This window comes from Nyctibius grandis, chromosome 19, assembly GCF_013368605.1.
Source record: "Nyctibius grandis isolate bNycGra1 chromosome 19, bNycGra1.pri, whole genome shotgun sequence".
NCBI classification, from domain to species: Eukaryota; Metazoa; Chordata; class Aves; order Nyctibiiformes; family Nyctibiidae; genus Nyctibius; species Nyctibius grandis.
The window spans coordinates 3,708,419-3,735,767 of NC_090676.1; the positions used below are offsets into that span (position 1 = coordinate 3,708,419).

A 27,349-nucleotide genomic window follows, 5' to 3' on the forward strand; every position below is an offset into this window, starting at 1 on the left:
GTATGTGCAGTCATGTTTGCAGTAGTATTAGGGGTGGACTGGAAGAAGAGACAAGTGTTCATGCCATGAACGTCAGCTTCTTATTTCCTTTCATTCTTCCTTTTTTCCAGGGTATCATCGGGTTTTCTTTCCTTCACTCTCCTCCATGGGGGAGGGGGAGGGAAGGCACTAATTATTTATAAGTGTTAGTCATACCCAGTCATTAAGCTTAGTCATTACTCAGGACTGTGCATTTGATGGTTAGTAAAAATCAAAACTAGACTTGATTTTGTTTAAAAGCTTTCTGAATTCAAGCTTACAGGTGTGAAAATACTTTTATTTCTGTGTTCAGGCTAACTGAAAAAGCAGTGCTATTTAATAAATGTTGCTATCAGCCAAATGACATGTAATATCATGTCCACATCGATAGCTTGTATTTGAGCTCACAGGCACAGTGTTTGGCATATTCTCAAAGCAGAATAACTTCTGTATTGGCAGTGAGAGAGTCACAAAATCGCAGGCTGTTTCTGCAGAGGAGGGTTTGAAGGGGACGTTTCCACTGAGCTGCCCTGGGTAGCTGTCAGTCCATGGAATTGTCTAATGTTGGGTCCCCACAGCTCTGGGTGAAAAGGTGGCATCAGCAAAGGATTTCGTCACTGCTAAAGTTACACAGGGTGTATACCTAGAGTAGGGCCTTCAGAGTGGGGACAAATTAAAGAAATACGGTTTTTTTTTGGGTTTTCATGGACTTGGTTTAGGGTGTTGCTTTTTGAAGGAAGATAACATGGATTTAATGCATTATTCCTCATTAAGTATTTGTGTGCAGACTGTGGTAAATGCAAAGTAGCTTGCCCCTTCCCATTTCATCAGGTGCTTGAACAGCACTAGTGTTGATGTGCCTCAGTATAGACAAACTGTTTGCCAGAAACGAAGAGTAGTTGAGTTTTAAAATCTCCTATTTAGAATAACGCATCAAAATAATTAGTGACATTTTATTTTGTGTCTTCCTTTCTCAAAAACAAATCCCATTTTGGTATAATTGCATTGTTGTTTGATATAAGTATATTGAAATTAATAGCAGAGCTAAAGCTGAATCGCTTTAAGGTCAATAATTAAAGCAATTGGTTTAGCTTTTGATAGTGGTTTTTCTTAGTTCTTTCTGCATTGTACTAGAGACAGATTTGTGTGATGATTGGGTTGCAGTTTGACAGAGCACTCTGGTGTTTTGGCTTTGTATGCGTGACTTGAAAGGAGTGTTAACACACTTTCAAGGAATATAGCTTTCCAGAAAAGTCAGAATAGTTTCAAATCACATTGTTGTTGAAGCATTTGTCAATTGTTGCTACATAAAATGACATATTTCCCAAAACACTTCTTACACACCTTTTCGACTGAGCAGGTAAGATTTTTTCCATATGGGATCACTGTTAAATACAGTGGCTTTTTGGCACTCCAGCATGACATTATTCCTTTAACTATATTCTTAAGACATGTGAATCAATACTTTACAAATGATTCACTTCTTCACTTTTCAGGCAGTACAGTTGAGATCTGTAGTTTGAAACTGAGTTCTTGCATAGTAAGAGTAACCAAAAGCTTTTACTATGAAGTTGAGTTTCTTTTGTCTTTCGACTCTTTAGTAAGAAAAAACAAACAGTTTTTCATACTGTGAACTTGCGCACTTGGTCTGTGCAAAATACATTTTCTGAGCACTGCAGTCAGGATTCTTGATGATTTTTGAGAATGTGTCTTTCATCTACATTGGCAATAATCGTAAATCAGCTGTTCAAGAATTAGCATTTCACAGACCATAACCGTTAGTTATGATCTGTGTGTGCAGATTGGGCATGTGGGGAGAGTGATGATAGGCAAATGGAGTGGAGTGCTGTGGTAAACTAGTGCTGTACCAAAACTTTTAGGCATTGTATGTGGGTAAAATTTGACTTTATTCCAGAGTGACATGAGTTGAAAAGTGAAAGGAGTGATGTGCTTTTGTAGCTCTGTAGTAAGTTCTTGCCCAAAACTCTGTGCCATGCCAGTCTTCACGGTGGTGTAATGTTTAGTGCCTGTCAGGGGAGACTCCCAAGTGTTTTGTATTAGAGATGCTCTGAAGCAACACCTGACAGTCGTGTTTTTTTGTGCCAAGTTGTAGCTCACCTTAAGCACAACAGGTGCTGAATGTTTAACAGGCACCTTTCAGATGTGTTCAGCATGGTGTGCACTGTGTGCTCTCAGTACAATTGTGTGCAAAACCTCAGCATTCACTGCGTTAGGGTGCCCGTTACTCTCAAAAAAGATGTGAGGGAATCTGGTACAGGATCTCAGGTTGCTCCAGTGTGCTGGACAGCTCTATCACCGCCTGGCAGTTTTATAGCCTGTAGACCTGCAACTCAGCAGGGAATGTATCTACTACTAACTCATGTTTGTACAGGCTGACCTCATCCGTGCCAGTGCGCAGTGCAAGCGCTTTCTGGAGCAGGTGAAGTTACAGATAGTGGTGGGTTATTTCTCAGCTAGCTGGTTTGCAGGAGCTGGTGCCTGCACTATGTAGACTTCTCCATAAGCACTGTTGTTATCCTTGTGGGGCTAAGACACCTTTATGGAAGTCACAAACCAACCACATTTGTTCATGAAACCCAAGAGCCTGGATCGCTGATGGTGTGAAAGACTTTGGCAAGAGAGTTCAAGTAAGAGTTTTTTCAGGATTTTTTGTTCAGCACAGATCACCTGAGGTTTATGCACCTAAACTAAGACAGTGCATCTAATGGGGTGGTGCACATCTCTCGTCAGGTACAAAATAATGTGTCTTCGATAACATCTAATCCACAGCTGTGTTGCTGTTTAAAGTTCTGTGCTGTTCATCGTAATTTGTAATCACTGTTTCTAATGAGTTGGTGTATAGATTGTCCTTTGTGAGCTGCTACACGTCTGCTGGTTTATTACAGATCCTCCTCTTTGACGTACGTAAATAATTCTAAATCTGCTAAAAGTTGTCTTGTGTTAGAGGAGGTTCCCTTAATTGCCCAGATTTTCATGGAGCTGCAGTGGATTAGTAGACTTTGATAGGTTCTTCCCTCTTTTCCTGGCCTCCCATTCCTATATGTTGAGGACTTTTCCAGGCGGGTGAGTTATCATAAGAGGAGGAATGGTGGATTGTTGGACAGCGTTGATGTCAGTACTAGGTTATCGTTTCCTTTTCTGCAATAAGGGACCCTGTCGTATGTATCACTTCTGCTGAAAGTTCTTCCTGTAGTTTATATAGGCAGCTGTCCTTTTCTCCAACTGTCTCTCCAGTATTCTTCTAGCTTTTTTGTATTGGGAAAATCTTGGAAACTTTGTCCTTTTATAAAGGTTTTGTCGTGCCAGGGTCTCTGTATAGCCTGATCCAATCACCTACAGAGCGTTGACTCATCCCTTTTGCTTTGTAGGGGTTTTTTTGATACCAACTTGCATAACCTCACAGACACTTGTTTTCCTTTTTGTTGCAACAATGTCTCTTCTGACAGTACAGAAGGGATACTATTATAAAGCTTTCTTCTGCTAATATGGCACAGTTTGCTTATGATTACTGTCACATTTTTTATGCCATGTCAAACGTTTGCAGCATCTTGCCACAAATGAGTATGAGCTTGAGAGCTTAATGCACAAACTGCTTTGACGTTAAGGTAACCTCTTAGTGAACTTTCCTGGCAAATCTAGTTAGGATTTGAAGATTTGTCAGATGTCAGTGGACTTAATGATCAATAACCCTGTTTTCTAGAGATGTTTGTAAGGACTTTGATTTCCTACACCAGAAGCATCAATCCTCTAGTTATTCTTTTAGGCTTGGACATTCTTTCTGAACATCAGCATGTGTGTGTCTTGAAGGTGATTCTTTGGTGCCTAACAGTTCTCCCTGTCCCTAACTGGAAATAAAGTTCAGTTACTTTTTTACTTTAAGAAGAGAATTTCCTCAGGAGACTGGAAGAGGGTATTCTCCGTGCAATTTAAAGATCACGCATCCATTAATTCTTCTGTCATGTCTCAGCTACTAAAAAAAGGAACTTATTAAAAGTCTGGGTTCCTCAATGACGGTTCTGAGTTGATCTGGATTAGATCATGAGCTACATTGCAGGTCATGAACAAAATCTGTAAGCTTGAACCTTCTGTTCAGTATCTGCATCAGAAAGAGAGGTGTTGTCACAGATACACGAGAGTTTTCCTTCGTGCATGATGGTGTGCCCAGTGACAAGCATGGGCATACCTTTGTATGGTCCTTGTGTTAGGTGCTTGCTAACTGTAGATGAAGTCTCTCAGTATGTCACCTACCGTGTGAATGGAGTCCCTGAGAAATGGAGCATTTATTCTGAGAGAGGGTGACACCTGGACGTGTTGCTGTTTGAGTGGCTACCTGCTAGGTGTGGTTGTCAGAGGTGACAATTTACTGGACTGTGTGTTTCCTCAGAACAGTAATCTGAAGATGCCTGCTATATCTGCAGAAAGTTTTAACTCTGTCATTGGGAAGTGCACCTCCTATAAATATTGTTAGTCTAGGTTTACCAGGGAAAACTGGTAACAAAACAGGAAACTGTTTTGGTTTGGGTTTTTTGGATGTAGAGGTTCTCTAGCAAGAAAGCTGTATGTCTCAGGAGTTATGCACAAAATCAGTGGTCTGCAAAGGTTGCAGAATATTTTTTTATTCTTTATTATTCTGATAATTCTTTTTTCTTTAGTCTTTGCTAAGCCAAGCCATGTTTCAAAGAAAGAAGGAAGAGGAAAGCATTAGAAGAAAAGCCTGGTTTGTCTTTTTCTGACATGTCATATGGCCAGAGCTCTTCACTTTTTATTCCAGTGCGTGATTTTACAAGTTTTATTTATTTAAAAAAAAAAAACCCAAACAAACAACAAAAACCCCAAAGCACAACACTTAGTAAATGGAAATGCCATTAGCAAATGGAAATGCAAATAGCAAGAGGCAAAGACGACACAGTGTAGAATCATGCAGCTATATCATATAATAATGAAGTTTTCCATCCAAACACTCTCGAAAACAGGAGAGATCTGGGAAGGTCTCCAAAACAAGAACACGTGAGATGACCATGGTGCTAGTCAGGAGCACTAGTCTGTTTGGCGTAAGGAGCAATCCAACTCAATTTTGTTAATTCTTCATTTGGAGCTATGATGAATTGTTAAATTCAAACTAAAATATGAGCCTCTTTCAGGATTCTCTTAAGCCTCTAACTTCTAACAAAAATGGTAATTAATTTTAATTTTAATTAGTTTTTTAATGAGAGACTTGGAAAGAATGCTTGAATGTTTGCATTTTTAATAGTGAGTATGGTTTTAGAGTACACATGATCAGACTTTCTAGGAAAAAGAAGGCAGAGAGATATTTAAAGTGGCCAAGTTTTGTTGTCACCTTTTCTTAATTGAACATTTCCAATGATCTAGCTGTTTGGTCTCAAATAGCAATTCATCCATTTGTGGAACAAAAACCTGGATGGTATACTTGAAACAGAAAGATATTTTTCATCCTTACTTTAAATATGTTGCTGAATTTAATTAGAGAAGTGAGATACCTTGGTACAATTCTAGCTGTCCTCTAGTACCTGGTACTCATTTCTGATCTGGTTCATACGGCATTTGCACCCTTATGCATTGGAGTTTGAGGTTATGGTACTTATATTTTAAATATTTAAAATATAAGCTTTGGAACATAAGAGAAAGACATGTTTGTTTTTTTACACATGTGGCTGTCAGCCCCTCCTTTTTTCCATTGCAACGAATGAATCAACTGAGAGACGGTTAATGTATGTGTGGAGAGAGGGGGCTGTTGTAGTCCTACATTGATTTTGTTTAGAAGTGGAAAATAAATGGGACTTTCTTTTTAATTCTTAATCAAGTTAGTTCCAATGAGCTTTCTGAACTTCACTGAAAATCCACTTAATGCCAGCTTGGGTATAGTTTTGGGTTAGTGAGTTTCTTTTTTAGCTAATTGGATTGGAAAAGAGTCTGTAGTTGGGCTGGAGGAAGAGAAGCTGAGAGAGCAGCTCCATCTCCCTTTTTAAAGAATTCTCAGCAATGCTGGAGAGGTGTGAAGTGTTCAGTCAAAAATTACTTGTCCGCACCCTGTGTGACTGGTGAATTTCTGCACAGAAATTTCTGTAACGAAGTTCATCACGGTCTGAATTTTTACACCTTTTCGGAAATCACCCATGTACTAATAAGATATAATTTCAAGCAGGTAAAATGTCTTATATCTTCATACCATGATTAAAGTTTATGCAAGACTGGTCTGATGTGTGTAATTGTCTTTATGTTTGTGTATAGCCCATTAAGCGCGCACAGCAATTTATCTATCAGTGGTAGACACTAACTTCAAGACGTGTTAGCAACTGTATAAATGGAAAATAACTGTGTATCAAATATGAGTGCAGTATAAAAGAACTACTTAAATAGGGACAGGTATGAATGTAGCTTTGTATGAATTACTTTTTTATTATGACTTCAATACTTCAGGGAAGGTTCAGACTTCCCGTAGGTAGAAATCTAGCAGGGTAGTGCTTAGAGTCAGGGTTTGAATTACGCATGATTGTTTTGTATGTCTGCTGCTAAAAATTGAACTTTCTTGATATGTTTTCTAAAGCTCACGTTAATACGCTTTTCAACTGTCTGTTCCAGCAGTTGTGCTGTGTTATGTGTGGGCACGTTCTAATTTTGCCTGTAGCTCAGGGAGAATATGTCATTGCTCAGATATTGCGCTTGCTCTTCAGGGGCAGCCAGCCTTCATTTTGTGGTTATCTCCCTTCTTTTCTCTCTTCTTGTTCATATTTTGGGGAGCAAAAAGGTGAGTTGACAGTACTGGTGTCCCGAGGGGTGGTTGTGCTGTTGCAGGACACTAATGTGTAGTGCAGACCCCTTCTTGAGCCTGATGTGTGCATTCAGCTGGAGACTGGAACAGGTAGCGTAGAGCTGTGGACCAGTGCCTGATGCTCTGGAGGTTCTCAGAGCTGCTTTGGGTTGGCACTTTCAAGTAACTTTAGTCACTTTTGCACTGAGAGAGAAGTTTAAAAAATCAAACACACCCCACACCCCCCCCACCCCCCAAACCCCAAACTAGAGTTAGTATCTCTTATGTTGCTTCTGTAAGGAAAAAAATATATAACTCTTAAAGAATTTGGATGGTATGTTAGCCCTAGAATACCCTAGGAAAGCCCAAAAATGGTGAATTTTAAGAAAAAAGTTTTTTATGGGATGTCAGTATAATGCTGTGACATTTACGGGCTTCCAACCCATTCTGTGATTCTGAAAGCACAGGCATATATAGTTGCATTGGGGCTTTTCAATTGCTAGAAACTAAACGGAAATCAGCAAGGCTTAGTATTTGACATTGACTTGAAAACAGCTCCTCTTCTATTCAGACTTCCACTGTACTGATGTTTTCAGTTATAATAATATTGAAGATTTCCACTGATTCAGTGTTTAGTTTCTTCAGCTGATTATTATGAGGGATGACAAAAATGGGCAACATGAGTTCATTTCCCGAGATTTTGTGCTTGCACATTGGAAGAGGACGCCGAGTTCTGTTTGTGCAAGAATGAGCTTGATGTAGTAGTAGGTCACTCTCTAGTCTTTAAAATACTGAATTTCTCAGTTTTTTTTTGTCAGTAGCCCCCTCCCTGTAGCGTGAAGCTGGTGGTGAGAAAGTAGTGGTGGTTCTAATGAGCTGCTGACAGGATCAAGCTCTGTATTCACTATTGAGGTTTTTAAATTTCTTGTAAGCTGTGGTGGTGGTGTATGGCTTTGCTGTTTTAATGAAAATGCTTCTCCCTACATAAGTTACAGGAGAAAAGACCTTACTTTTTGGGATGGCTTGGAAAATGTTTTTTTGGACTTGACAGCTAAACTGAGAGTGTTTATTTCTACAGTCTGCAAGAGTATAAATAAGCTTCCCCCCCTCTTCCTTTCCTACAGAAAAACAGTCTGAGAATATTTGTTTCTGGATAACTCTTGCCCATAGCACATTGTGGTCCCACCTTAACACTTCTAAATAAGTTGCAATTGAAAGTCACTTTTTTAATGAAAATTAGTTTAACATCTCTGTGACTCTGCTTCATTAACAGAAAGTCAGTGTAGAGAATGTAAGGAAAAAATTAGGGGCAAATCAACTAATATCATCTGTTTTTCTATTGAACACATTTTTGTAGAAATCAGTATATGGATTTTTGCAGTTTAATCCTAATTTTCAAATGGTCCAAGAAAACTGTCTAAGGCATCTATAAGCATTTCAGCACTTCATCTGAATAGAAAAGCAAATAAAAGCCTGATTCTTTTGAAGTAGTCATGCTCTGAGACGGCATAGACCAGATCTCCACATATTGTTGGGGAACATGTATAGGCTTTTTATTCACTCAACAGCACTTAAGAAAAACTTTGTGATTTTAGTAGTGCCTCTTGATTTTCATGGTGAAGTTTGCTCCTGTAGTTTGTTGCTGAGAAAGACTAACTAATTCTGAGTGCCCAGTTTGTTTCCTTAGGTGGCTTTTTGAGAGCTGATGAGGTCCTGAGGGTCTCATGGACTGACTGAGGCGTGCTGAATGAATGAGCTCTTGAGAAACAGTTCATGTTGTCCAGATCCTGTTTGTGCCTTCAAGAAAGAGAGACTAGTGTCTGACAATCTGCCTGTTAAAATCTGGTACCCTACAGCTACGCAGTGGGGTTAAGTCTATTGATCTGAGTGACTGAGCAGGGAACGACTGCCTCATTTCCCTCTCCATTTTATTTTTCCTTTGGGGTGTAACATGGCACAATGCAGTCTGTTGCAGATGCACATGAGAAAGATGATGATTTTATAACCACTTTCATTACTAAATTTGTTATGGAAAATTAATTTAGAACTTAGACAATTGTGTTGATGGTGAAGCCTATGTTTGATTATTCCCCCCCCCCCCCCGCCCACTAATGAAAAAGTAACAGGGATCTTGTCTAATGGCAAGATTTTATTTTATTTGCAGTGTTTCATAAAACAAATTTCTTAGGTAGGAGAGGTAGGATTTTTACATGATTACTAATTTTAACCTCTAGTCACATGGAATTTTTTGGTTGGAGCGAATACAACTCATTGTGTGTTCTGTTACACACCATACTGAGCATTTTGGTTAGAGAAAGAGTGTTTCTGTAATTAAGCTATTCTATACAAAGTGTGATAATGCAGCTGGGTATTTTGCTTTTCTTCTAAACCACTTTTGTTAGCTGTGTAGTCCTTTAACAGTACATTAATTCCATATGTATCCAACTCGGATAAAGAACCTGAAAAATATGTTTTCGTATTTGAAAAGGATGTATGTTTCTTGACCAATTTCTTTTTCAACAGGCATGGTCCTTGTACGTAGCGAGAATGGGCAGTTGCTGATGATCCCTCAGCAAGCCTTGGCGCAGATGCAAGCACAGGCACATGCCCAGTCGCAGCCTCAAAATACTATGGCTCCTCGTCCTGCCACATCTACTAATGCTCCTCCAGTGCAGATATCGACAGTGCAGGTTAGTTCAGTAGTTTGTGGTGTTAAAAACTCTTAAGATTTTTTTCCTGTAAAGAATACACCAGGAAGTAAGGTATGATGTTAGTGATGTGAAGAAACCATTGACCAGACTGGTGCTGTACAGGCTTTTCCACAGAGCATAGGCACTGCGTTTTGTTCCTAATTCTGTTACTGTTTGATATAAAGAAGACCATTCAAGACCATATATGGTTAATGTGTAGAAGTCTTTTCCCCAAAGAATCATTATTCTTTATAAGACTAAAAGAAAAAAGTGGATATGGGTATATGTACACAGAGATCAGCACAGCTGCGTGACGTTCAAGACTAAAAATCCTTCTCACAGTTTTATAGTGGTCCAGATGCATTCTTCTGTATCTGTAATAATGGCAACTGTCCAGAGACAAAATACTAGATAAGGTAGATTATATTTAAATATAGGAACTAATGTGTTTGGTTTTTTCCTCTTCCCCAGGCTCCAGGAACGCCTATTATTGCACGACAAGTGACACCAACTACTATTATCAAGCAAGTGTCTCAGGCTCAAACAACAGTGCAACCCACAACAACGCTACAGCGTCCTCCTGTTGTGCAAGTGAGTTTGTAGAAAAGTAACGTATACATGAGATACATTAGTTGTTAAGATTAGCTGAAGACCTGCTTGAGACTGCCAGAAATACAGGAAATAAAATTGCTATGTGCATGGAAGAAACATCTTCTGGATTATATTTTCTAAAACATTTGCAGATCTCAATTTACTTTATATTTTGGATGTATATGTATAATTTTTATATGTATGTTATTATTATCTCATATTATACCTATATGTGCATATATTTAAAGCTATCTTGTTATTAGTTTGTATAATCACAGAACTGGCTAAAATAAAATACCTTTATGCTTTCTGCCTCAAGAAAGTGACACCAATTCCCCTTGGGTTTGGAGCTGTGATGTTATTCCTGTGATGGATCTGTAGTCCTCTGAATCCTGCGGCAGAATTTACAATTACAGACAAGACTGCACTGGTAGCCTTCTGTTCCACAGGCCTTCTCCCTCTTACACGAGTCTCTGCTTTGGTCCGTGTACTTAGGGAGATTCTGAGAACTCAAGGATAAATAGCGGTGTCTTAGTATGTGGGCTCTCTTCTAATAGTCTGGCCTGTATTAATGATAGACTTTCTTGTAGGGTTTTTTTTTTTGAGGGGTGGTAGTGTGAGTTTAAAACACAGAGCAAAAGTGTGAAATTCTCCACATGACTTCCAGGCAGCAATGATACAATATGATTTCTGTCGCCTAATCTGTTTCATTGTGCTTTCTTCATCCTTTGAGTGAGCAGGATTAGAGCGTTTTAATTTAAAACATGAAGGTTTTGCTATGCATCCAGTTAACCTTTTTCCCCTCAGAGAGCCTTTGCTGATGCTAGTGATCTTTCCAGATCTAAGAGTTAATTTACCTAACTGAATCTCTTTAATTTGCACTGCTGTTATATGGGACAAAAAAATCATTCCATCTGCATATTTTTTGCTGTAATGAGCATACCATGGACTTCATTTATCCTAATTTCAAAAAATGAGACAAATTAAATCCTTGTCTCCTTTTCTGTATCCCAAAATACCAATGGAAGTTAGCTTTGGCAGCACTGGAGCCTCTTTTCTTGTGCATCTTTGTATAAAGAGCAAGTTTACAAATGATTTGTTATAATTCTGAGAGCTAGCTTTAGCTTGGTAAAAATTATTGTCTCTCTGATTCGGTTGTCATTAGAAATTAGACTGTGTTGGAAGTCCATGAATGAACTGTGTACATGAAAAGTTCTTGTTTACAATGTTGATTCTTTAAAGGTGGTATTCCTACTTTGAATTACCAACTTGTCTACAAAACTAGAAAAATGTTTTGCCCCGTTGTTCATCAAAAAGACCTGGATAAGACCCGAGTTTTTCTATCTGTTATGTCTTTTTAGAAATTCCTCCCTTTGAAAGTGGCATTTAAGGGAACAGGCAAAAAAAAGCTATTGCATTCACAGAAATTTAGTACTCGTTTTAGTTCTGTTTTGAAACCACAGTGTGTGAGGGTATATTTATGGTATTATTTTGCCATTTTATTCAGTAACCAAAAATCATGCAATTCTTAATCAACTTTTAGGATTTGGGTTTTGAATGTGTAGTGTTTCGTGCCATCTGGTGGCTCTTTCTTTCCACTGCAACAGATGGCAGATTAGTAACTTCTTTTTATAGCAGCTGTGAAAGATGTTCTACTGTCCTGTGGCTCACTTTCTGTTTGATGGTTCAGGAAAACAGGTTTTGGTACGTTCCAAGTAAAATAATCTTTGTTTGTATTCTCTGCAGCCTCAGATTGTTCTGGGTGGTACTGCACAAACAACTACTTTGGGGACAGCAACAGCAGTGCAAACTGGAACTCCTCAGAGAACAGTGCAAGGAACAACAGCAACCTCCACTGCTGCCACAGTAAGATCCAGAGTGCATTTAGAATCCTTTTTTGTTCACTCACATGTACATGTGTGCATGTATGTATATGTGTACATGCATATATATATACACACACAACAGATCAGAGTGGAGAGTAGTAAAGATGCAAAAGTTCTGTGAACGATTGGTCTTGAAAAGATAAACTTTTAGTAGAACCATATAATTTTAAAAGTATGAACACAGGTCACTTGGATTGTGATGACGGTTTGTAAAGCACTCCATTTTTTAAAACGTATTAGCTGTATCTTATAGAAAAGTGAATTGTTCAGCACTGCAGAGTAGAATCGGTATGAGAAGGGATAAGAAGTTGGCACAGACTAGTTCAAGATGCTGTTTCCAGGGCTGCACAACAGGGAGAATCTGTGCACTACGCTATGCCCTGGGAAGGAGGAGCTTTGCTGTTTGTTGTCCTGCTAAAACGCGTATTTTCACATACACAACATGCCATTCTTAAAATACTTGGTGTTCCCTAACTTTGTTAAGAATCATAATTTATTAAATTTTGATAACAAAAATGTACAATACATATGTACATATGAGGCAAAATAATAATTTCAGTCTGATTATGTCTTAAGTGGTGAGGGACACGAATCTATAAATAATATTCTGCAGTGATGAACTAAAGGAGGAGTTTATTTCTCAGAGTATGTGGTCAGATCATGTATTGAAAAGAGTTTATCTTCCCTTCTCTGACTGTTTCCCTTCTACCCCTCCTCCTCCCATAACAGGAAACTATGGAAAATGTGAAGAAATGCAAAAACTTTCTGTCCACATTAATAAAACTGGCATCATCTGGAAAACAGTCTACAGAGACTGCGGCTAATGTGAAAGAGTTGGTACAGAACCTGCTGGTAAGAGGAGTTCTTTAAAAGTTGTAAGAAGCAGGACCTGGGCAAATTCAGACTCAAAAGGGAGGGGATTTTGTGGAGAGGAGGGACATTATAAAAACTGAGATAAATCAAATTGAAACTTCACTTCTGAATTAAAATATATGCATACATTTTCCTTTAAGCTTGTAAATGAGACATTACTGCTTGTATTCATGCATGAGAACGTGAGTTAAATTGAAATGCGAGTAATGTAAATGGTGACTTTAAATTCTACATTTTTTATTGGTAAAACAGTGAATAAAAAGATGAGTTATGTACTTGAGGGAAGACACTGCAGCTAGTGCAGTAGCTGAGTGTCATAAATCACAAGTTTTTACAAAAAAAGTGATACTATCTGAAGGTAATGTAAAAGCTTGACATACTTAGTATTTATAGAATGAGTACTAGTATTGCTTAGCCTAGTTGTTAGCAACCTTTAAGTTAAGGTAGAGCTGTGTATTCCAGATGTTATCACTTGATAACGAGAGGTTGTCACAAGACCAAAGTTCGAAGTGTATCTTCCCATGAGGGATGCACATTTAGTTTCGTGAGAGACGTCGGCCCTTTGGGCATATGGTGGGTACAGCTTTAGTTATTTGAAATGGAGGAACTGTAGTACCTTTGGAAAAGAGAAGAGCAGAGATGGGGCTGCCCGGCTGTTCTGAGCGATCGATAGGTGCCTGATTGCAGGTCACATGAAGTGTTCCTGTAGGTTCCACCCGGCTCTTTGATCTACAGCTAGGACATTCCTGTAATGGTGAGAACAACTGAAGATGTTTCTTAAAATTGACCAAAAGATGGGAAGAAGAAAATGAAAGATGGGACTGTAGGTCTTACTCGTTGAAATTTGTGGTAAAATTAGTTACTACCATAGAGCTATTGATAACTAAAAATAGTGAGGGATGGTAAACCACTTATTTTCACTAAATTGTTAAGACTTAAACATTTTTTTGCTGTTGAATATCCGTAAAAGTTAATTTCTACAAGTTTGTTCATTTGGATTTTCTGTTTTGAAGGATGGAAAAATTGAACCAGAAGACTTTACCAGTAGACTGTACAGAGAACTTAATTCTTCACCTCAACCTTACCTTGTGCCTTTCCTGAAGGTAATTTGTGTTCACTAGTCCTTATCTATTTCTGTGCTTATGTATTAGCAGCAATGAACACGAGCACGTCTTTTACCAGTATGGGTGGAATTCCAAAATGGTGTAAATGGAAGTTTTCAATGGTGCCTGGTTAGACTTTTGCTCCCTTGGTTCTGAGAGTTTGTTATTATAATTCATTGGCACAGTCAATAATGCAATTTCTACCATAGTGTCACATTGTAGCTCTTTTGAGAAATCCAAAAAGTTTTCTTTCTATGACTTATAAGCAGTTTCTTTCCATAGCACCAAACCTATAAATTGATTTATTATCCTCTTTTTAGTCTTAGAAAGAAAACAAGGCATTGAATGATACAGAATACTCTACCTTCTAGACAAACTCCTGCTCTTTTGTCTGTGCCATATACCTGTTTGTATGGTTGAACAGGAAATTTGTCACCTCACAATAATAAATCCCATTTGCCATAAATTTTATAGTAATTGGACACATCTCAAAATAACATTTATTCCGAAACATTTATCATGTGAAAATCAGAGAGAGTACAACATCACTGTATGGGAGTATAACTCTGCTTGACTAATGTATGATTAAGGGATATAGTTGTAGGTGTGTTTTGACATTTCTGGGTTCATAAATGCTTGTTCAAACTTGAGCTGTTCATGAGGACAAAAATTGTTACCATAAGAAAACAACTAATGTAAGAATCTGGTAAAACACTGTGGTCTCTGAGCTGTTCTGAAATCTTCACCAGTGTTGCAGTATGTCTTTTAAGCCGTCACATGTTTTAGCTTGGTACGTGTGTACGAACACAATTGAGGAAGGCAGCACGGGCTTGGATTGTTAACTAGGTACCAGGGGTTCCAGACAGGCTTGCATAACCTAGATGCCCATGATATCCAAGCTTCCACAGCTAAAGGTACTGTCACTATCTAGCTTTGAATGTGAAGTAGCATGGTATTTCTGTGTGCCCTGCTGTCGTGTTTTCTCGGGTGCACACAGACTGATACAATGGATGGAAATGAAACTCATTGCTTTTTACAATTAATGTTTTCTTGTGTGATCTAAGATTAAAACACTCAGGCAAATTCTTTCCTTTCCTCTTTTCAGAGGAGTTTACCTGCCTTGAGACAACTAACACCAGACTCTGCAGCTTTCATTCAACAAAGTCAACAGCAACAGCCAACAACGCAAGCAACGATAGCAACGATTCCGTCTGCGGCAGTGCTTCTGAGCTCCTCGATGCAGCGCACAGCAGGGAAGGCGACTGCAACTGTAACGAGTACTCTGCAACAACCTGTAATCAGCCTAACTCAGCCTACACAAGTTGGTGTTAGTAAACAAGGGCAGTCTACACCACTGGTACGTAAGCTGAAGTGCATCATCTGTTATTGCACAGGGTTTTTTGATAATACGGTGACTTCTCCTTCTTAAATTGGTGGTTTAGCTCAATCAGAGATCTTTGACCTCTTTAGAGAAGCTAGCTACTAAGAAAAAAAAAGTATAATTTAAAATCCATTCTTGATTAAAGTATTATATTATTCCTATTTTAGCATGAAATATTGGCAGATTTTCTCAATCACTGCACATCCATGAGAGAGCAGTGTTCTGGAGGATCTTTCGTGCCCCATTTCTTAAGTCTTAACAACAGATTACCCCAAAAGAGGAGAAAGAATAACTTTCCCAGGCATGCAGATAAGAACAGTATAACATGCAGCACCTTTTTTTCCTCTTCGCATAGCAAAGCAGTGTCTGAATGTAAACTTTTTCTAGGATGTGTATTAATTAATATACATTATTAAATTATTAGAGGTTTTTTGCTACTTAGTACTTCAGCGTTCCCTGTAGAATGTTCAGCATTCATTCGAGCTGCTCTGTCCAGAAATTTTCACATAAAATGAAAAGCAGAGATCTCTCTTGTCAATCCACAAATATTTTTCACTTACCTTGAGAGAAAAACTAGTCATTATATAGGTCTTACTGCCTTTATAACCTGGGTATTATAGAAAGAGGTTAGGAACCTAGGAAAGGAGTAAAACTGAACATCGGCTAATTAGTGCTGGATTTACAAGAAAATAATTTGGCCTTTACCTTAAATGAATATATAAAATAGTAGCAAAAGTAGCAAAAGACAGACTCGCAGGGTTATAGAAATGGAGCTTGCAAAATAGGCAGTTGGTAGATTTCTTTATGGTAGTTTGAAAGTACGTTTCTGAAACTAGTTGAAGCCAGAAGACGAGTTTGCAAAAATGGCTCTGATGGTAGCTGCGACGTAACCCTGCTTTCATGAGCTCACCTTCAGAAGCAGTGTGGCTGCAGTTGTTTGAGACTCAGTCTGACCTGACAATCCAATAGTACAAAGCTACACAGCTGTAGCTTATGCTGGTTCTGGATGAAAACAGCATGTGTGGAACTGGCTGCGTTGTTATCATGTCTCTATTATTTTTAGTTCTAGAGTTTGTTCAGGCAGATCCAGTTTGCCTCTCTATCTCTAATGTAGAAACCACATGTAGAAAGTTTTTAACTGGACCTTTGTGATTATAGATGTGTGGGGGTTTTTTTGGGTGGTTTTCTTTTTTTGTTTGTTTTTTAAATAGAAATAGGTTACTGATTTCTTTTTTGTATCACAGAAAGTAGAATATTAGTTTTCCTGTAAGGTATAATTTATCTAAAGAAATGTTTAAATACCTTAAAATCTGCTGATTCTAGATTAATGAACAGATGTGTTAAGATCACAACTTACAAGTTGATTGTTAGGGTTTGTTCTTCCCACCTGATTCTTGGCCTTAGTTATTTCTCAGATTGTTTACAGTTCTTTTTTTCTTGTTTTTTTGCAGGTTATCCAGCAGTCTCAAAAAGCAGGGACTTTGATAAGGCCTCCACAGGTAACGCTGACACAGACACCAATGGTAGCATTGCGGCAACCACATAGTCGTATTATGCTCACTACTCCTCAAATTCAACTGAATCAACTTCAGACAGGTAAGAGGTCAAGATACTTGATATATGCTGTATTTGATAGCATTAACTGAAGTCTGGTTTAGGAATGTCAGTTCTTAAGTGCCCTGTAGCTGTATGATGGTTGTGTACTACTGCTAAAAGCTTCAGTGTGTAATGGCTGGGGATACACATACACGAGGGCAGCATTTACAGTCAGATAAATTGTTTGGGTACTGGAATTGTGTGGGAGGATCCTGTTTTAGATGGGAAATGCTGACAGAAACTACCAAGGTAAAGTCTTTGCACCAGACCTGTTGCCATTCCTGCCCATGACTGGCTTGTAAATCTGAAGTCTCCTACAAATTTGACGGAGTGCAAATCTTGTCTTTCTTCTTGCAGTACCTGTGGTAAAACCAGCAGTATTACCTGGAAACAAAGCTATTGCCACTGTTTCGACACAAGTAGCTGCTGCTCAGAAGAATAAACTGAAGGAACCTGGGGGAGGCTCCTTTAGGTGAGGATCCGTATGCTTATTTGTGCTTGTGCTGCCTGGGCAGCCTGCTGACCTCAGTGGCAACCTTTCTGTGTGCTCCAGTGGTGCTGAATCAGACTGGGGAAACTTGCAAGAATTAGAGGTGGATTTTCTGTGGGCAGGTTTGCTACTTCATTAAAGACTTTAACAAACAGCTGTGGACATACTTGTGCCAGACTGGTTTTAGCATTTAGCTGGCACTAAGGATAAATATCCAACCTCACAAACAATTCCTGCCTGGACAAGCAAATAGAATTCATTCCTTCACTCCTCCCAACTCTGCTTGGGTTATTCAGAGGTACAGCCTGTCTTACAGTGATGAGTGCAGTTTATTATTGTTTTGTGGTAGTGATGTGTCTGCTGTTGAAACATTACGTAAGAAAGGATCTTGAGAAAACAGGAAGTACAAAACTGCGAAAATGCTTTTAATGCTCTTTGGAATCAAATTGTGTTAGTTTTATTATATAATAAAAGCAAATCAAATGGAAAAATGAAATAAAGTATTCACATTTACTGTGGAATTCATTATATGCGGCTGTGGTATTATAGCAGTGTGTGCAGATAAGCACTAAATGTTATGATTATAATGAATTTTCCTTTCTTAAGGGATGACGATGACATTAACGATGTTGCATCAATGGCTGGAGTCAACCTATCAGAAGAAAGCGCTCGGATATTGGCAACAAACTCTGAGCTAGTGGGCACGTTAACAAGGTCCTGTAAAGACGAAACCTTCCTTTTCCCGGCACCTTTACAAAGAAGGATATTAGAAATAGGTATGTTGATTTTTCTCGAACTTCAATAAACAAATTTCACTAGTCCTGGGTTTAATTGAAGGCATTTCCCATAGAAATTGATTTGAATAGTTTAAAGTTGCTGGAGTTGTTACTATTTGTATATTCTGATGCTTGAAGGCAATCATTCAGCTTCTGAAAGTAGAATAGCGTTGAGGGATAGCGAACCTGTAGAGTTGCCTTCTAAAATGATGGCAATTTAACATCAAAATTACTGGACCTGGTTAAAATTCTGACTGTATAAACTGATAAGGTGTAGCAAAAATAGTGATATTTGTTTTTTAAAAAATAAATCCATCATTTTATCATATTTACTTACTAATTTAGAATTAATGGTAGAACAAAAAGCATTCTTCAATTATTTGTTATACTGTATTATGCAGCATTTATTAATAGATTGTAAATTTTGTTAAGCTAGTGTAAATTTTGATATGTGTGCCATTTCCTGCTCAATGCTTGTCTGAGAAGTACCTGAAAGCCTTATTTTGCAAACAGCATTTAAATTTCCATGGCTGAGATTAGCCACATGTTTGGCTCTATTGTAAAATCATTTTTTACAACTGACTTCTGTCCTGATTATAGGTAAAAAACATGGAATAACAGAAATCCATCCTGATGTAGTTAGCTATGTATCACATGCTACACAACAAAGACTACAAAACCTCGTGGAAAAATTATCAGAGACGGCGCAACAAAGGAATATTTCTTACAAGGTAACTTTATTTAATTGCACAAATAAAATGGTAAAATTGTACAAATTCATGTATATGACAGGCTGTCATGTTGGCTGCAGTGCATGAGTTCAGGTATTCTTCATTCCATGAAGTTAGGTTTTTTATTCTCTTTGGTTCATCTTATATTAAGATATTAATACACGTGGATGACTAGAACTCTTCAACTTGCATGTACAAAATGTTTTTAAAACAAATGCAGAGAAACTGTGCCCTCCCTTTTATTATGTCAAATGTTTAGAGCCTGAGTGATTGTACAATCATATAGGCAGATAAAAGCACTGCTTTGAATTCTCAAGAGACTGCTGACAGATGAGTGTTCTTAATAGGTGCAAATGCCTAAACAACATTTAAAAAAACCACACAGCTCTGAAATATGTTTGTGAGGTTAAAGCTGTGATGGTACTAGTTTAGAAGTCAAAAATCTGATGATTCATGGAATAGAACAAAATGCTCTTAAGAATTCTAGCTGATTTGACTGGTGTAAATATACACTTGCTATTTGTTTGAAAAGGGCAAAGTGAACATTTGAGCTTTAAATGTATATGTTCTTCAGCACAGTACAAGCTAACAGCTTTGTTTTTAAGAAATGTAATGAGAAACATTTTTGCTGTGTTTTCAGGATGATGAAAGATACGAACAAACAAGTGATGTTCGGGCACAGCTCAAGTTCTTTGAACAACTTGATCAAATAGAAAAGCAGCGTAAAGATGAACAAGAAAGGGAAATTTTAATGCGTGCGGCAAAGGCAAGTGCTCGGGTTTCATACAGCTTGCAAAGTGTCATTTTTGACATCAAAAATGCAGAGTTTCTTTTCATTCTAAAGCACTTGCAATGAAGGGGAAGACTCTAATCTTCGAAGATGGAGCTTGAGCTTGATGAATATGTTCTCTACCTAGAGCTCTGCTCTGCTTTTCATGGTAAAGCATGTGAGAGAGCTGCTTTGCCAGTCTCATTGCATTTTCCCAAATTAAAGTAGGTCTTAAAATTTAGTTTTTGCACTTTGCATTGTGAAAAAGATCAGTTTTATAGCTTGATTGTACTCTTAAATGGAATAGAGAGGTTACAGGTATTTTGAAGACTAGAAATAGAATTCAGGAAGGTCTTTACAAGTTGGGGAAATACAATAAATAGGAAGCAGTTGATGTGAGCACAAATGTAGGCATTAGGCTTCGTGGTTTTTATTCAGTGACCTGAATATAGGGTAGATATGACTAACTAGGCAGGAGCACTCTAGAAGTAATTCACAGAACAACCTAAGATTTCTGTTGTGTTTGTGATCCGGTATGATTTGATAATGTCAAAATCCCATTTTTGTAGTGCAATGTTTGCATGCAAGTTGTGAACCAACACCTTCATTTCAGTTGGTTTCTCTTAGACCTGAGCTGGAATACTCTATCCAGTTTTTGGGCCCTACACCAAGTAGACTTCAGAAGGAAAGTGATTTAAAGGTCTAGAAAATGTGACCTACCAAGTAAGATTAGAGGGTAAATCCATTTACTTCAGAAGAGAAAAGACTGGGGTGAAACATAAGCCTTCACGACTGTGTTTTGCATATTCATATAATTCCCTGTGTTTGCTGTGCCTAAAGCGCAGCAGGGAAGACATAGGTTAATCATTAGGAAAAGCTTAACATTTTAAGGGTACTTGAGCACTGAATTAAAATAATTTATTTTGTTATTGGTCTAAAGAATGTATGGGATTAACAACAGCCAGGATTTGTCTGAATATAGTTAGTCTTGCCTTCTCTGAGAGTATGGATGAAAGACTGTCTTGCACTTCTTCCCGTTTTCAGTTTGTTGACTTTTTAGAAAAAACAAGAACCTAAGAGAGTTGATATAGGTAGCAAAAAAAAATTAATTGGCAAATGTGTGTTAGTAGTATTAGACAATAAAGTTTGCTGAAATTATACATTCTGTTACTTCTAAAAGTATTATACGTCCAAGTGAAATGGGCAATGCTAATGTAAATGGTCCGTTGGTCAGTTAGCTGCAAGCCTGACTTGTATGTGTAGGTGCAGCAGAAAGATGTGTTCTTAGTAAGAGCACAGTCATACAGCAAGGGGAGGAATTTTTCCAGAAAGTACAGGTCCGATTCCTTTTTTCACATGCAAAATGTGTATATTTCAGTTCACAGACCTGTGTAATTTGTCTTGTAATGGTTTTGTTTAAGGCACAAATGCTTAGCTATTCCTTTGCTATTTTTAACAAAAAAAAGGATACTTTTTCAAAAATACATACTTGAAACTAAGAAATGGAAAATTGCTTTTAATTTCTAAAAATCATTTTCCCCTGTTGCCCTCTCTGGGAGTGGTAGGTATTTTCCACTTCCTGTTGAAGTTCAAGAAAAGCTTTCATATGCTATGTAAAACTTACAATCTTTAACTGCTTTTGTAACTGAATTAATTTTTCTTTTTTTTTCTCCAACCATTCCATATTCATTCTTTATCAACGTAGTCTCGATCTCGACAAGAAGATCCAGAACAGCTTAGGTTGAAACAGAAGGCCAAGGAGGTCAGTGTTCACCTTAACATGAACTTTTATTTTGGGAATTGAAAGCAAAATAATTAACTGTACTTATTCTGGCAAATGCAGATGCAGCAACAAGAGCTAGCACAGATGAGACAGAGGGATGCCAACTTGACTGCGTTAGCTGCGATCGGTCCCAGAAAGAAAAGGAAAATAGATTCATCGGGATCTGGATCAGGGACAGAGGTACAGTATGACTGTAATCTTTGGGTTTGCTGCATCAGTCTCTATAAAAAACTTTACGTTCAGAGCTTTTTCCCTAGTTTGTGGAAGCTTTCTGAGCAGCAGAAGTGTATTTTGTGTTAGATTTGCTTGTTCCAAGGCCTGGATCAATTTTTAGCATCTATCTAGTGGCATAGGGAGCAAAATTTGAGTTGTCACTCCTTGATTCATGGAACTAGAGGAATGTTAGAAAAGTCATCACTATTCTCTCAAGTCTCTGCTTTTTTGGACCTCCACAGTTTTGGGAAGAGATTGTTGTGGTTGTAGCCAATCTAACTAAAGAGTGCAGAGTAATGCCACTGAGTAATGCAGTGGTAGAATGGAATCACTGCTAATTTGCCAGCAGGAGCTTCAGGTTATAGGAACTTGCCTAATTTCTTTCTTCAGCTGCTGTTTGGCCTTAGTTTTAGTGTCTCTACAGCAGATCAGTTTGACCAATTCCATCTGATTATGATCTTGCGTATCCTTTGTATATCCTACTGTTTAATCTGGCCTTTTAAAAATTCCCCTGCAGACTAAGTATCAGTATGCTCAGTATCTGGCTAGTTTAATGTTAATTTAAATTCAGTAGATTGGTAGAGTATCTACTGTATTTCTAAACAAGTTAATAAACATGAAATGGTATAAAATAGCTTTCTGCATGGAAGACGTTCAATGTGGGATTTCTCTAGTGTTTAAAAAGAACAAAATCTTGAAACTTGTCATTTGCAGGGCCAAAAGCTCTCTTCATAATTTGAGGATTTTTCCCTGCAGACTTTTTGTGTCTGATGGCAAGTGACAGGATAGTAATAGTTTAATAATTCTGTTTATTACTCCCTGAGCATTCAAAATTTTTAGTGCTAAAGCGTTTATACTGTAGAAAAGGCTCTTGTTTCAAAAAAATTCACCTTGTTTTATACTGAATTGCTGGAAGCAATAATTTACATGTGCTTGATATAAAATGTTTGAGAACAATCTGAATACTAGGAAATGTTATTTTTATTTATTAAAAAAAATCAAGCCTCTTGAGGATCTTTTTAAAGTAATTTTGAGTTTTGAAATTTACTAAAATGCCTGTTACTGATAAGACGACTTATATAAGTTGACAAATTACTGTATTAAAGGCTTATAAATGTGGTTTAAAATTATAAAAATTGCAGAATGTGACACTTCTACAGAGATAATGTGTATATAAGTGAAGTCATCTCTGAGGAATATGCTGAAGTATCTCATGCAGTGTTAATGTTGGCATTGCTTACCTGTGCATGCTCAACTGTGCAACCTTGATACTCTGTTAATGTCACTTAGGTTATGGAACGTATTTTACATCCACTGTGAACACTTGTTTGTATTTCATCTAGATCTGACTAATTTAGTTATCCTAGATTAATCACTTACTGGTTAACCAATTAACTACAGGTTCCCTGGAAATCTAATCTTTTTGTCTGTTTAATTAAGAACCAGCTGCTTTTGATCTGATAGACTCACAGCTGTGCTTTTGCTGCTGTGTCACTTGACATTTTTAAATTGAGCTCCACTTGTCACCATTTGCATGCAGTTTGTAGTTAAGGCATATTACAAGAAGTGTGGAAAATAAGGTTTGTCGTTACTTAGACACAGATTTGTAACTGTAAGCTTTTGATGTCTAGGAATGCTGAATCTTAATTACATGTAAAATCACTTCTAAGTAGTAATTGTCCTGTTTTGTTTCAAAATTCAACAAAATAGGTTGCTGTCAGTTTTAGAGTTTTACGTCCACGTGATTTTATTGAAAGTTACCAAAAAGCTTCTTAACTTATTCCATGCCTACAGGAGTAGCATAGTTCTGTGTCTTTAAAGACTCCTGAAATTTTACCTTTGCATTTAAACTATTATAGTCTACATAATAAAATCAGGCTTGAGCTTCTACTAAAGAATATTTAAAAAAAAAAAACAAATTAAAAACCCTTCCAACCATTCTTTCTATTGTCTTGTTAGGAATCATATGTATGTATTTGACCAAATTTAGTTAGCACCCAATGCTCTTCTGCATCTTCTAATTTCTATTGATGGAAATTAGGCACCTCAGTTGTGCAAGTCCCGTAAAATATCCCTTTGAAAATCCAGCCTTTAAACCGTTCTAACTACAGGATTTCAATGATTTGGTGCTTGCTGGTTCAACAGGTAACTTGAGAAACAAAGGTCTGACTTCACTGTTAGCAGTGTGATGAAGCAAGCCCACCTGCACTGAACTCAGTATACTACTAGACTGGTAATCTCCAGTAGTTTACTGGATTTAAATTGGTTTCTTAATCAATAACGTACACTGATCATAAACATACTACTTCACATGCAGAGAGGACTGTATTAGTGTAAGCCTCAGCAGCTTATTCACATGGCTTTTGCACTATTCCAAATTTTGGATTTTCTCAAGTCTGGGCTGTTCTTATTTAGAATAGTCTTTTAAAAGTCTGCAAACTCTCAGGCAGATAAAACTTTATTTGCTAGTGGAGCATGTTTGGACCTTCTGGTGTCACTAAGTATTGAAGTTCCATTAAAAAAGAAAAGAAAATATTATTCTAGTAAATGAAATTAGAGGGGAAAAAAATCCATAGTTAAGCCACAGAAATATAACCTGTTCCCAGTCCCTCAGAACACCTTCATTAATTACAGAAGAGCGAGGTATCAGCAACAGGCAACTGCCAGAACGATTCCTGACTGTTAAAATGTGAGGAGAAATCTTGCTTTTCGGTCTGTGCGTGCCATCTGCTGGCGGCTGTGCCTCCCTGCTGCCACGGGCAGGGGGAGAACCGCGTTACTGGGCAGCGTTCCTGTTGGTTCTGGTGGCTGATGACTTTAAAACACTCCAGGATTTCCTTAGTTTTATAAAGGAAAGCATAACAGTCATAGAAGAGTTGCATTAATTGTGTGTATCTTATCAGAACTGTGTTTTCTGCGAGTGAAAACACATTGGAGTTAGCCCCAGCAGACTTGCTTTATTACTCATTACCAAGCAGCGTACGTCTAGAGCTGAAGGATGTGGGTATCTCTGAAGACATCAAATGTTTTTTTTTTCTCCTTTTTTTCTGAAGTGACAGCTATAATAATATACTGCTTGTTTGTGTGGAAAACTGCCAGTGTGTACGAGGGGGATAAGTGTGGGGGAAGAATTCAGAGATCATTAAAGAATGTCTGATTGTGTCTAGGATAGCTACTTCTTAATATAATCCTGAGCTTGGTTACAGCTGTTGTCACCAAAAAGAGAGCTCATGAAGATCAGGAGGGATCTAGGACTTTGTTCAAGACCTCACGGTCCACGGGGATAGGAGTGCTCCCCAGTCCTTCAAGAACTCCAGGGCTCCCCTTGGGATCCGTGTGCTGATGTTGTCACTTCTGTTTGTTTTGGCTGTTGGGATTGCCTCTCCTTAGTACCTTCCTGAAGACAAGAGCAGTGCTTCGGGGTTTTTTTGTCGGACTCAATGATCCCAGAGGTCTCTTCCAACGTGGTTGATTCTGTGATTCTGTGAAATGTCACTGAAAACTTCTGATTGTTCAACTATGGTTTATAAATAAGAGTTAAAAAGAAATCTCTGATCTGGTAGCATAGAGCATGCTGTTTGATAGCTTCCTGGACATAGTCACTTAGTTCTTGCCTTGCATGCTGTCTCTGAAAAGTTTTGGAACACTTTGGGGGCACGGATGTGTTCTGATTTATCTGTTCTTCTCATTTCCAGGGCTCTTCAAGCGCAGCAGTCCCAGGCAGCTCTGGAGTTGGAACGACCAGACAGTTTACACGACAAAGGATAACGCGGGTGAACCTCAGGGACCTCATATTTTGTTTAGAAAATGAGCGAGAGACAAGCCATTCACTATTGCTATATAAAGCATTACTTAAATAAAATGGAAAAGATCAAGGTATTTTTGACGGAGAGACGCCTGAGGACATTTTTTATATATTTGCAAATTACGCCTTTTTGTAACAAGCAAATGGGATATTGTTTAAAAAACAACCACCTCTTTACATGGAACAGTTTTATATTCCTGTTTATAAATAAACTCTTCAGTATAAGAGAAATACATTTCTGTAACAGTGAGGATACTTACAAGGCCTGTGGATACTATAAAAGGACAATTAAATTTTAACTCATCTCTTGATTGAGTGGCCTTCTTGCCAAACAAGCCATATATAAAGACTGATGGAATCGTTTAGCAAATAACTAGCTACCCTTTGTCAACCCTGTAGCAGTTTCGACATTAATTGTGCATTTTAGTTCAGTTTTATTCAACTAAATCAATTATATAGGCATATGTCTACAGCAGATGACCTCATTTCATTTAGCTTTTTTTTTTAAACAGTCAGTTAGCAAAGCAAACTGATTTTTTAAGAATATTTATCTTTCCCCAAAATGTTCAAAATCTAGAGGGATATACAGTTAATTTTAAACATAACCTCAATTTTAATCACATTATTGCTTATTAGAGGCCCTGAAATCCCATAAAGGAGGGTTACTTCTGAATGTTTTAGCAGCATCTGTAAAAATGCATTTTATTTGCTATAGTTTGTAAAGCTGTAAAGTTAAAAAAGGAAAAAAAGGAAAAAAAGAGAAACCTTTTCAGCATAAATATATTTTACTTGCACTGTGTTTTTTAGCTAAAGTGAAAGCTTAGATTAAATAAAATCGAAGTTGAGAGGAATCATCAAAAGACTGTTTCTCAGTGTGAATCAAGTGTTGAAAAATGGTTGGTGTATTTTGTCAGTAATTGTACATAATTTTTGGCACATAACATAAAAATGGCTATGTAAACTATAATTATTTTGCTAAAAGACTGTATGCAAGCTGTGGGCCGACTTTAAAGATGTCCAGAGCAAAGTCCCTTCTTTGTACCTATTTTTTTATTACAAATATACTAATTGGTTCTTTATATTTTCAGAGGTTATTGTATTAAATTGTCTATTGATAGTACTTTTATGACTGTAAATACTTTGGCTTTCTTTGTGTGAACTCTCATGGTAGAATTTAACTCTCTTGCGTGTAAACTGAATGCTGATCAGTATTTTTATCAACACCTGACAACTGTTACACCCCTTTTATTTTGTCTTTTAGGAAATCCTGTCTTTCCATTTTTTTTCATGTAAATTTTGCACAGTTACTTGTTCATATGTAAATATTTTACTTTCAAAAATGAAGTTTTTAATTGCTATTGTTTTATATAGGATTGAAAGAAAATTAACTCCTTTATTAAAAACAAATTTATCTGTATTTGCTAATGTATTTTTCTCTCTAAATCTTTTCTCCTCTTGGATTTATTTTTCTTGGTACAGTAAAAGATCAGTCTACCTGGGGATGCTGTTTCCTAAAAATGCACTTTGGGTTTTTTTTATATTGTTTTGTTTTGTCAGTGTTTTGGAGGTATGTAACTTTATAAATATTGAAATTTCACTGTTGTCTTTAGGGGTCTTGGAATAAGATCTGTGGATACTGGGTTTTGGTTTGTTTCTTTGTTTTTTAAGCAGGGAAAGTTTCTGAAGAGATCTTAAAAGTATTTTGGTTTTGTCTAGTGAAGGTTAATAAAACACCCTCTCCTTGAGGGTGACCTGCTCCCTCAAACACAATGAACCACGATGGTTTTCAGAAGAAGGTGTGACATGAAACACAGAATTTGGAGCACAACTATAAAAGAATATAATCGGGGACAC

General features: G+C 37.5%; 1 protein-coding gene across 1 annotated transcript in view; it reads left to right on the forward strand.

Moving 5' to 3' along the window:
- Positions 1–26,800, forward strand: part of TAF4 (TATA-box binding protein associated factor 4) — a 38,929-nt gene extending 12,129 nt beyond the window's left edge. The window contains exons 3-16 of the mRNA XM_068416145.1: positions 9,332–9,498; positions 9,970–10,089; positions 11,836–11,955; positions 12,705–12,827; positions 13,862–13,951; positions 15,057–15,308; positions 16,784–16,928; positions 17,286–17,400; positions 18,025–18,194; positions 18,795–18,925; positions 19,566–19,691; positions 21,400–21,456; positions 21,538–21,657; positions 25,386–26,800. Coding sequence (XP_068272246.1) covers positions 9,332–9,498; positions 9,970–10,089; positions 11,836–11,955; positions 12,705–12,827; positions 13,862–13,951; positions 15,057–15,308; positions 16,784–16,928; positions 17,286–17,400; positions 18,025–18,194; positions 18,795–18,925; positions 19,566–19,691; positions 21,400–21,456; positions 21,538–21,657; positions 25,386–25,550 — 1,901 coding nt within the window. The 3' untranslated portion in view covers positions 25,551–26,800. The remainder of the gene's footprint in view (positions 1–9,331; positions 9,499–9,969; positions 10,090–11,835; positions 11,956–12,704; positions 12,828–13,861; positions 13,952–15,056; positions 15,309–16,783; positions 16,929–17,285; positions 17,401–18,024; positions 18,195–18,794; positions 18,926–19,565; positions 19,692–21,399; positions 21,457–21,537; positions 21,658–25,385) is intronic.
- The last annotated feature ends 549 nt before the right edge of the window (positions 26,801–27,349 follow it).